The sequence below is a fragment of the Haliaeetus leucocephalus genome, unplaced genomic scaffold, assembly GCF_000737465.1.
Source record: "Haliaeetus leucocephalus isolate CR32 unplaced genomic scaffold, Haliaeetus_leucocephalus-4.0 Scaffold215, whole genome shotgun sequence".
In the NCBI taxonomy this organism is placed as follows: domain Eukaryota; kingdom Metazoa; phylum Chordata; class Aves; order Accipitriformes; family Accipitridae; genus Haliaeetus; species Haliaeetus leucocephalus.
The window spans coordinates 598,895-609,424 of NW_010972651.1; the positions used below are offsets into that span (position 1 = coordinate 598,895).

The following is a 10,530-nucleotide window of genomic DNA, read 5'->3' on the forward strand; positions in this document are numbered from 1 at the left end:
AGCCATTAAGTTAAAGAACACCCTCAGAATGATGGCAATCCAGGCAAAGCTGCAACTCTGCAGTCAAAAGCTGAAGGGCATATGATAATACAGGGAAAAGAGCTGAGAGGAGCTCTTTTATTTGTGCTAGGCTGCCAAGTGGGAAAGGAGCCTTTCCCAACTCGGTAGAAAAGCCTCCTTAATGAAATGCTATAGCAACCACTTGGGTGATTGTTTTCTCTCCCATATCCCTCAGAAGGAGGAAGATTATAGAAACACACTCAGAGCAGCGCAGCTAAAGAACAAGTAAAGCATGCAGATGTTAGCAGTAATTACTCAACAAAGCCATGAATACAGCGCAAAGTCGTAACTGCCATTTCTTAATGTATTCCAAACAGATGCAGTAAGCATTTTACATCCATTAACAAAATACACAAGCTAATTTTAAAAATAAGCCCAAATTCCTCAAGAATTCCAAGACCTCACCTAGAAAACATGTGCGTTTAAACAAGTGCAAGTGGCTAAAATAAGAATGAAGGTATCACAAATCAAAGACGAAATCCCCTTGAAACAGAGGGAGGGAGGAAGGGAAAAGTGGGTCATGGTAAGAAGCCAAAATGTCAGTTTATAGGATTTTTCATTTCCCAAGCCATGTTTTTTGAATTAACTTCAAAAAAACCTCTAAAACTTCATTCCAAGCTCTGGCCAAGACAGAACTTGGGGTTTGCTGACAATTTCAAAGATGTTCATAAAAGACTAATTTTTTTTAAGCAATAAGTGAAGGAAGTTGAAAAATCACTAATCTAACTGAACAACAATTATGTTCCTAGGAAATGTGACTCTCTATGCTATACTTTCATCAGCTGATGAGAAGACACTAACAATTAGAATGGATACCACTGCAGAACCTTTACATTAAATTTAATCATGAAAGCTATTAATTTCCAATACTCTTAAAGAAGCTGTACTTACCTCAGCCATATACAATCTTCTGAAACCAAGAGAAGGCAAACTTGTATTCTTACTGCTTAGGGTTACAGTCCAGCAAACCAAACGCAGCAGAATCTTCCACCAAAGTCCTTGTCAGGATCCAGCCTCAATACACTGGATCTGCTGCAGCTGATTTGAGATTCAAACCTGTCACTTACTGCAACAGCGAAGTGCTTCCCACCCAGATGAAACAGTAAAATGTCAGTGAACATTAGTCCCTATTTCTCTTGCACTTTCAGGATTAAATACAGTGTTTTAAGGAAAGGATGATTAACAGTGAACGTCCCAAGTAGCAAGATATGATCCGATATAAATGCGTAACTACACCATTCTAAAACAGAAAAAGTTCGGAATAAGTAGAACATAAAAATAAGTAACTGAAATAAGCACAAAATATGACATTTCTTTTTTTTTAAGCACTGTAGGATTTATCAGGTTTTTGTAGGACTTGGAGACAAACTCCATGAAATCACGTTGAGCATGAGCACATGACAATCTCACATGAGAGTAAGATGCCCACTGCTCCAACTTCCAGAAGAGCAGCAACAACTGCCTCTCCCACCCTTTTTTCCTTTTTTTTTTTTAAATAATCTTAAGAAATACTACCTGTGGAATGCAAGCCATGTGACATGACCATGATGCATAACACAAAAGGCAGTTGCACCACAGACACCTTGTGGAGGCGAAGCAACTTTCAAATTTGTTTGTGCTTCAAGCAGAAGATCCTGTTACAAGCACAGCACACATCAGCTGCCACCTCCTAACTTAGGATGAAAGCTGGAAAGAAATATGTATCACTTGCCAGGCTTCTATCAAAAACCCCAAAAGCAGTACTTCACATCAACAAACACCACTGAACTAGTCAAACAGAATTTATACACCTATAATTGATGACAGTACCTGGAACACAGGCATCGTACCATGACAGCACAGAGTAAATCAACTGAAGTAACAGCCAAGAGCATAAAAAAGCAAAACATGCTCCTTTCCACTCACTTGAACACAGTGTTAGAGATAAGCATATTAGATGTTAACTTGTCACACATAACTAAAAATATTATATTATTTAAATACTGCAGAAAAAGCTATTTGAGGTAAGTAACAGGATCCTTCATTAAGACTACTCCATAGCTGGATTGAAAGAGAATTCCAAGGCACATGCTCCCACACGGTATCTATCTCATAACTAACTTCACTAAAACCATAAACCAAGCAAAGTAGATAAATATGTAACAGAATATAAGCAATAACTCAGAAATTATACAGCATTCATTTAAGCGGGTTTCCAGCAGCCAAAACAAAATGGTGCAGAGAGTAGTCAGATGCAATAGGGAGCTCAGAAAACATGTTACAACCTGAAAGGCATTTTGAAAAAGCCAAGCTTATCTTTCACTCACCTGTTGATAAACAGTATTGCTATACATGTTTTAACATGCCTTAGTTTCCCTTTGCTACCTAGCTTTCCAGGGATTTATTCACTTGTCTTGTAGGTAGCCTTAAGATCCTACAGCAATGTACTGTTTTCATCAGCGATAAACACTGGAGGCATGACGGTCAACCTTTGCCACTTCATTTGCAGCAGCCTTCTCCTATATTATTTATTAGAAACATGATGCATTATCCACTACCCCCTTGTCTATTACAAGCAAAGCGAGACAGCAAGACTCCTTGGCCAAATGACACTGAGGGAGAAATGCGAAAAGTCAATTTACACTTTTTTCTTTTCTTAATGTTTACTGAAATTATACATACCAACTGAAATTTGGCATGATGCATCTATCTATCCTAAACTGATTCATAAACCAATAAAAACCTTTGAACCATATTTTAAAAATTCAGAGAGATGCTAAGCAAGTAGTGTACACCTACCAGTTTCAGAGCAGATACTAAACAACCCCAAACAAAGCACCACAGTGCCGTAAACACATACAATCTTCCGAACAGGTATGTAATATAGAAGGATTCGATTTCAGAAAAGAAACAGATGTAGCGTTGCAGCTGCTTGTCCAAAGTGACTCCAAGCAAGACCCAGGCCAATGCATGCACCCAGACATGCTGAGCACTGCAGCACCCGCAGCATCTCTCCGAGCACCAGGGTGTCCTGGCAGTCTCCCATGGAAAGCGCCTTTTTGGCAGTTTACCCAAAGGCAATTGAAGTACTTCACACAAAAGAGCACCTGTGCAGGAAGCTGCAGCACAGCTACACAAGCCATCCTCTATCACTTCGCCAGGTGGGCTAGTCTGAGATGGTGCAATTAAATGGGTATTAGGTGGTAAAACCCAAAACAGTCCAACATAGATCAGCAAGCATGTATCATCAGCAAGGCTCTAGAGATGTCCCTTAATATATCTCTAGTCTGATCACTCCCTTAATATAAATGTCTCCAGTCTGATCACAGTATTTGTTAATTTAATTGCACACTATTAAACAATCCTCAAGGGCCTGTGCTAAATCATACCTGAGCAGACAACTTTTAAAGACCAGAGAAATGCGTCAGATAGAAGTGCTTATCCCTGCAAACAAAAGATGTACTCAAACTTTTATTTTTACATTACTATGCAAAAAGCTGTGCAAGTACTTTTACAACAGATTTTTCAATTTGCTAGTTCCAGACATATTTCTGGGCATAATTTCAGGCTTTGATAAAGGTAGGGTTCACTACAAGCACACGTTTTGTTGTACATATAGGAAACGATCACTTCCTTCTAAGGAACTAAAGTAGCTATTGTTTCTGAGACTCAGCTGACTGGAAATAGTTCAGAGGGAAACATCACAAAAAGAGATGCTTAATGAGGTATCAATACTATATAAACACGTAACACTGAAAATATTACAAAGATGTAACTCTGATTTATGCAAAGCTATGAGTTCTTCTCAGTTACAGAAAAGTAAGGACAATGAATTAAAAGATGGTTTGTGGCCATTGCTGACTTCTTATATTCAGTACAAATATTTGTGTAATTAAATTTGTTCACCTACTCCCTGCTGTACAGTCATACCACTTGCTTTAAACAAACTTACATTCCTCAAGGCTGAAGATTAGTCACACCGCGATAGCTAGAAGTGATATATTTTATCCAGCCTGAATTTGCCACGAACATTGAGCCCACCAGAAGAAAGTTTCAACATACCCACATTGATGTCTACTTCCCTTTATACACCTTTTAACATAGAAATCTCTCAGCGAAAGCTAACAGGTTTGAACACCTAGGTCATAAAATAAACAACAGTAAAAAGGAAACAGCTAATACAAAAGCCAGCACTCAACCACGTAGTCTACAAACTCCGTTTGATCAGCCTACTGGCCAGTGACTGAGGAGGTAAGCTGGTATGAACCAAACGTTTTTTCATGCTCAGTTACACTTCAGTATTCAATAGGACTCGTAAGTACTGTCAGTTATTTTGAACGTATGCTGCTGCTTTAAAAAAGCACTCAACTACCTTTATGAGCTACTAACACTACCACTAACCATGTTATTTTCTGCACCTTTTACCTTACCCAAATATCTTTACACTTCCTGCCACCTAGATTTAAGTAGACTCCCCTTACATTATGAAGCACTTCTGTTTTTCAGCATGAATGATCATGGGTTTTTTAATAACCTAAGGAACACAATGCTTTTTTGTAACTGGTCTCATGACTTGGTCTTTCTTGATGCAGGTCCTCCCTTGCTGCTCTTCACATCACACAAGAAATGGGACATGCTATCAAAGAACACTTCTAAGAGAAAAACCTAAAGGTACTCTCAGTGCACCAAGTATATTCACTAACCCACATCATAGAGGAAGAGGTTTTTCAGTCACTTTTGTGGACACCGACGACATTAGAGGAAATCACAAAAGGCCCCATTTTCTACACTTAGCACTGGGACCAAGAGAGCTGCATCAAAAAGCATCAAATAAACAACTCTCTGAAGATGACCACAGTACAGAAAAGTAGTTAGTATCTTTATTCTACTTTGATTTTTCTGGCTGTTCTTCCACTGGCCTTGCAAAAGGTGCAGTGTACAGGCCACTCCATTTCTTAGGACAAGGTATCAGAAGCTCTTCCTCTCCCCTGGACCTGCCTAGGCAGAATTTTTACTTACACATGTGAGAAAGCGATCTGTCTGGAGCATTTCAAATCCTCAAAAGAGAGAACTACAAAAGGATCTGGACTGGGAACAAAGCTATTAGCCCCACTTATGCCACAGTCAATTAAGTAATATTTAACACAGGAGAAAGCAAGAAGCTAATGAAAGGCAGCACTAATGCAAAGCCTCAGCTGCTCTCTGCTTGTAATCACACAAGAAAAAGCCCACGTCTTGGCTCATGTTCCACAGCTCCTCCAGGCCCTTTGTTTTCCGTGACACAGCAGGTAAGGCAGGGACACTGTTACACTGGGCCTTGCTACCTTGGAGGCCACTACTAGTCTGCTTTTTTACCAATCGATGTGAGGTCCTTATCCAACCCTCTTTTGTGTATTGTTTCTATTTCCGACTTTGTCTTTTCCAGTGATTCACATGCTCAAAGAATTAACAATAGCAACTCTAGATCCACTTGAAAGTGGGTGGAATAATGAGCTCCCTTCAAAGATATTAACACACATATGACAAGCAGTAACTGATCGAGCATCAGTGACTGAAAGAGCTGTCTGTCATCAATGAACTGCACATTGCCTAGCAGTTGGGCTGTTTGTTCAGTCTTGGGCACCAACGAGCTTTTTAGCATTCCTCAAAATTCCCCTATTATGTTCCATCCCATATCCTTTACCATTTGACATTAATACTGCAATAGTGGCTACAGGCCAAGCCATCAGAAAACCCAGCATTAGATTGTCTTCAGCCTTGCTGATGACAGGCTGCACCCAAAAGACCTTTGTGATGTTAAAAGATGCCTCAAAACTCCTTACACCATGGTTTCATCTGAAAACGCATCAGAGAAGTAGCTGGAAGTGTGCAGTCGACCACAGCAGCCCTATATTTAGGGGAACAGGTTTTTTTAACAATACAAGTCCACTGTCTTTGGTTAACAGTCAGTAAGAAACGAGAACATGCTGCCAGTTTGGTAAGCCTGGTCTTTCTAAGCAGTGAAATACATATTTCACGGCATGAACGCTCAACACGCCTTTCATTTCGCATCATATTATCAACTGAAATTAATTTTTTTTTTCCAACCAGAAACACTGATTGCTCCTTTCACTCCTCCAACTTGCTTCTGTACAAAACAACATCTTAAATGTAAACCAGCAACAAGATACTTATCACTAAACACAACACACAAGAAAATGTAAATTTTTTAACAGGCTTTTTCCTGAAAGTATCGATGACCAAAACTGCGAAGTGCTAATCCTGGCACACAAGCAGCAGACTCTCTGAAAGAAGAGGGAGGCAATTTTCTCAAGTTATGAGAGAAGTGCGCAGACTTTTTGTGCAGGACTTTTTTAACCCCTTCTCCCTCCTTAAGTGCCCTCCAGTAAATCAAAGGCACTTGAAACACAGAGGGCTATGGTCTGAACAGGACAAAGCACCACTCATTTAACATCTCTGTTTCTGTTATTTTATCATCTCAGTTTTACAAAGGAACCCCCTGCCATAGCATCTGACAATAGCTTCCTTGTTGGGACCAATAAACTTCCTAACTGCAAATGCAAAATGCTGTGCAAGAGCCAGATAGCATAAAAGGGTTAGCCCTTCCTTTATTTCACATTCAGGAGAACACCCCTAAACAGAAATAATTTCTCAGTTTGGAATATCTAGGAAAAAATCTGTTCTACTTTTAACAACCCTTGGTACAAGCCACTTGCCCCTTGAGCCTGCTGCATAGCACATCCATAAAAAGTAGGCACAAAGTGGGAGAAGTTACTCCATATGGGACAAAACCACCTAATAACAGGTGAAAGACTCACTGCTTTCACTACCAAGAAGATTCATTTTCCAAATGAAAGAGAGAATGATATGTTAGAAGTGAAGGTCAAGGGAGAATGGAATAGGATCAAGTCTTTCTTGCAGGTTTGGCTTTCCCTCAAACTCTGAACTGGCACTGGGAAACACCCCAGGGATTAGAGCATCTGTACAGTGTTGAAAAGTAAACACAACACGTCAAACTAGGAAAAGATCTAATGCTGTTATGCTACCTCATTCCTTCCACACTAGCGTTTACTTCGCAGAAGGATGATGCAGCTCCAATTTTCCCCGGAAGACTGGAAAATAGAGTATGTCTGCACAGAAAAGTGACTGTGTTAACTAACTCCTATCTCTTACCTCTCAACCTTACAGAAGGCCATCACTTCAGTTTCAGTGTTTTAAACTCAAATAAATGGGTCAGCTTTGGATACAGATGAGAAACTAAAATGAAAATGGCCTCTGACAGGTAATTAAGCACCCTGCAGCAAGGATGTGAGCTAAAGTGCCAGGCAGCCTCCAGTACCCTCTCAGTTCCTCCAGTGAGCTGAGGAGGACACTTAAAATTTATTGGAAAAGAGCTCTGGTGCTCCATTTACCTCACAACAAGCCTTGGGGTATGCGCTTAAGAGTCCCAGCAATACAGGATGAACGCATAACCATTAAGCAAGAACGCAGTAAGTCTGTTGAAAAGCTGTATTGAGAAACCCACATCTCAACCAAGGTGACAACCATTTGGAGCATCCTGCACTACAAACACATCCTCGTTGGGTCAGTAAAATATCAGATACACTTGCTTGTGATGGTAACTGCGGAGGAATTGGAAAGGAATAAATCTTACTATCTCCCATCTACCTGGAGAGGCTGCCCAAAAAGATGAGGGGACGAAATGATGGCAGGATTTCTGTATGATTAAATTCCAAAATACAAGAACGAAAACACAACAGAAATTAACCTTCTGCAAAAAGCTTAACTAAATCAGAAGTCAAAGCAATAATCATGCTTTCATTTCTTTCCATGTAATTTTTATTTAACAACCACAGTAGCTCCTTTCCAGAGACATTTCTTTCATAGAGTAATTCTTGTTGAGCTGAGATCAACAGCTAATATCCTTGCCACCAAAGCACACTGCTGTTTGTTTTAAACAAATATGCTCTTCTGAATAGGACAGAGTGTGTGCCTTAAGCTTAGACTCTTATCTTGAGACACACAAATGTTGGCTAACAACTACATTCAGTACTGGAGCAACATTTAATAGATACAATGAACAATGGAAGCACTGTAGAGAAAGGAGGAAGAATTTTTGCAGCTACTTCCTCTAATATGCTATTCTGATTTTGTAACATCACCTGAAAATTAGCAAACATCCATGACCATTGCCTGGGAAGCACTGAATCAACGCCCAGCATCTTAACAGCAGAAGTTTTACAGCCCTCTTCAGCCAGGTGGGCTAGAAAAAGGAACAGTCCTGTGCTGTCTGCAGCCACTCTATGTAATAAAGCAAAATCTCTGAAGAATACTGAAACAGTCTACGCTACAGAAGATGCACATTTCATCAGTGCAACATCTACTGATCAGCTGAACACAACCTGAAGTTTGGGTTTTAATTTTTGCTGTGCACATGAGGATATAAAGAGGAACTACCCCTACAGTTATCTATTTTAAAATCTCACAACTTGTATTTCAAACTACAGAGCTACTGTAATGTAAAATACTACCATGCTACAGTCCAACCATTGTAATTGACATCAGCCTCTTTCTTACAGTAAGAGATAACACATTTGCTTTGACCTCACTGAATCCTAGAGAGTGTGTATACCTGTGTAACAACTTCCTTCAAATATACAGAGCCCTACAAAATTGTGCGAGCAGTGTTTTTTCCTAACTCCAAAGGAGATCAAAGCCAATGCATTTTAAATATTTCTTGTAACAGACTAAGAACAAACTTGGTGTGGCTTATGATGCACAGGAACTTTTTAATCCTGACTGTGTAACAGCACTTGCGCTCTTTATGAAGTCCTGGAAAAGGAGCTATTTGTCACAAAATTATTTTAGAAATGAGAACAGTATGTTCAGTCCTCCTCAAAGACGACTGGTGCCCCAAAGGCCTGGACCAGCCTGGACCTTCTTCAGGGGTATCCTCAGAGGTTTGACAGTTGAAGAAACATTTTCTGTCCTATGCATAAAAGGATAAAGCATATTTACTAAAAGCAGCATAACATACAAACTGGGCCTAAGCACGCTATGGGGAAGTGCTCCACAGAATTACTGTTCACCTGTTCCAGCTTTGAGTATAACACATTAAGTGTCCACATAAACATGCTGTTTCCACTTCTCCATGTAGTTTCCCACATTTTGCAGGGCACTGCACACTTCATAGTAGCACTGTCTTCCTCTGTCACCAAATCAATGCCCGTAAATTTAATGTATACTAATATAAAATTACAGGTTTCCCAGGTATCATCACTAGCAAGTCACCTTGTCCTATGCACAACAGGCTTAAAAGCTATTTGAAAAATTATGTGGTTTTGGAAGTTGGATTTTATGTTCCCATTAAATTAGTTTTCCAACTTAAATATTTGATCTAGTTACAAGATTACAAACTTCCCAGATACTTTCCATAGCTCATACCATTTGGATATTGTACTCTTATGAAGAAACACTGTACTCTACAAATATTTTTAGCCTGTCACTGACTCCACAGCAACTCACTGATATTCCAGCAAAGTATAACTGTTAGACCATTCATAAGAAAGCTTCTAAGGCCATGACTACTTACTTGAAGATGAATATAAATGATATCCTTAGTGTCCGTTACTTCCCAATTAACATGTGACACTTCAGTGTGGAAAGCCTCACATAACATGTTCTTGATGACTAATTACTTCACCTATACTAATTTCCTGATCACGTGCCTCTAATATAAGAGAGAATAACAGGCCAACACATGCAAGTGCTTTCTGCCTGCAAAAGCTCTGAAACAAGGAAAATACATTTTAGTCAGAAGGTGTACAACATCAATAATTATGACGGAACCCAGCATTCCTGTGTATCAGCTTCACGGTGAAGAATATATAGTTCACTACAGTACTTGACTGTAGTGCACTAGAAAGGAATTCCTCTATTTCACATATATATATGTCTGTATCAGGGATCTCACCATCACACTAACTGGGAAAGCGAGTACCAAGCGTGACCCTCCCTTATCCTCCTTTTCAACTCACTGCTCCCCTAATGCCTTCTCGTTCTCCCACAGACTATCCCTTTTGGCCTACACCGCAGCATCATCTTCCTCATTTTGATTCCAGCTTCCACCTTCCCCAAAACAACATCCCCTTTCCAGGGTGGCCAAAGACACCCGGCTGCTTCTGGGCCTGGCGCAGCCTTCCCTGCGGGGAGCGGGCTAGAGGCGGGCTCCCACCCACCCCCCGACCCCCCGGCGGAGCAGGACCTGACCGGGAAACGGGTGACAGCCAGCACGGAGGGATGAGACGAGCCAGCCCCGGGTGGGAGGCCCAGGCCGGAGCCAAGGGGAGCCGGCAGCCCCACCGCGGCGGGGGCCGGGTCCGCTCACCTCGTCCTCCTTGTGGTTGCGGATTCCGCGCACCAGGTCCTGCAGGTTCTTGTCAAACATGCGGTCGATGCTGCCCTTCACCATCTTCAGCGCCATGGCGGCGG

At 40.8% G+C, this 10,530-nt stretch overlaps 1 protein-coding gene across 1 annotated transcript in view; it reads right to left on the minus strand.

Annotated features, from left to right (window-relative positions):
- The window catches only part of AP3D1 (adaptor-related protein complex 3, delta 1 subunit), a 43,963-nt gene extending 33,439 nt beyond the window's left edge, over nt 1-10,524 (minus strand). The window contains exon 1 of the mRNA XM_010566615.1: nt 10,427-10,524. Coding sequence (XP_010564917.1) covers nt 10,427-10,522 — 96 coding nt within the window. The 5' untranslated portion in view covers nt 10,523-10,524. The remainder of the gene's footprint in view (nt 1-10,426) is intronic.
- Between the last annotated feature and the right edge of the window lie 6 nt (nt 10,525-10,530).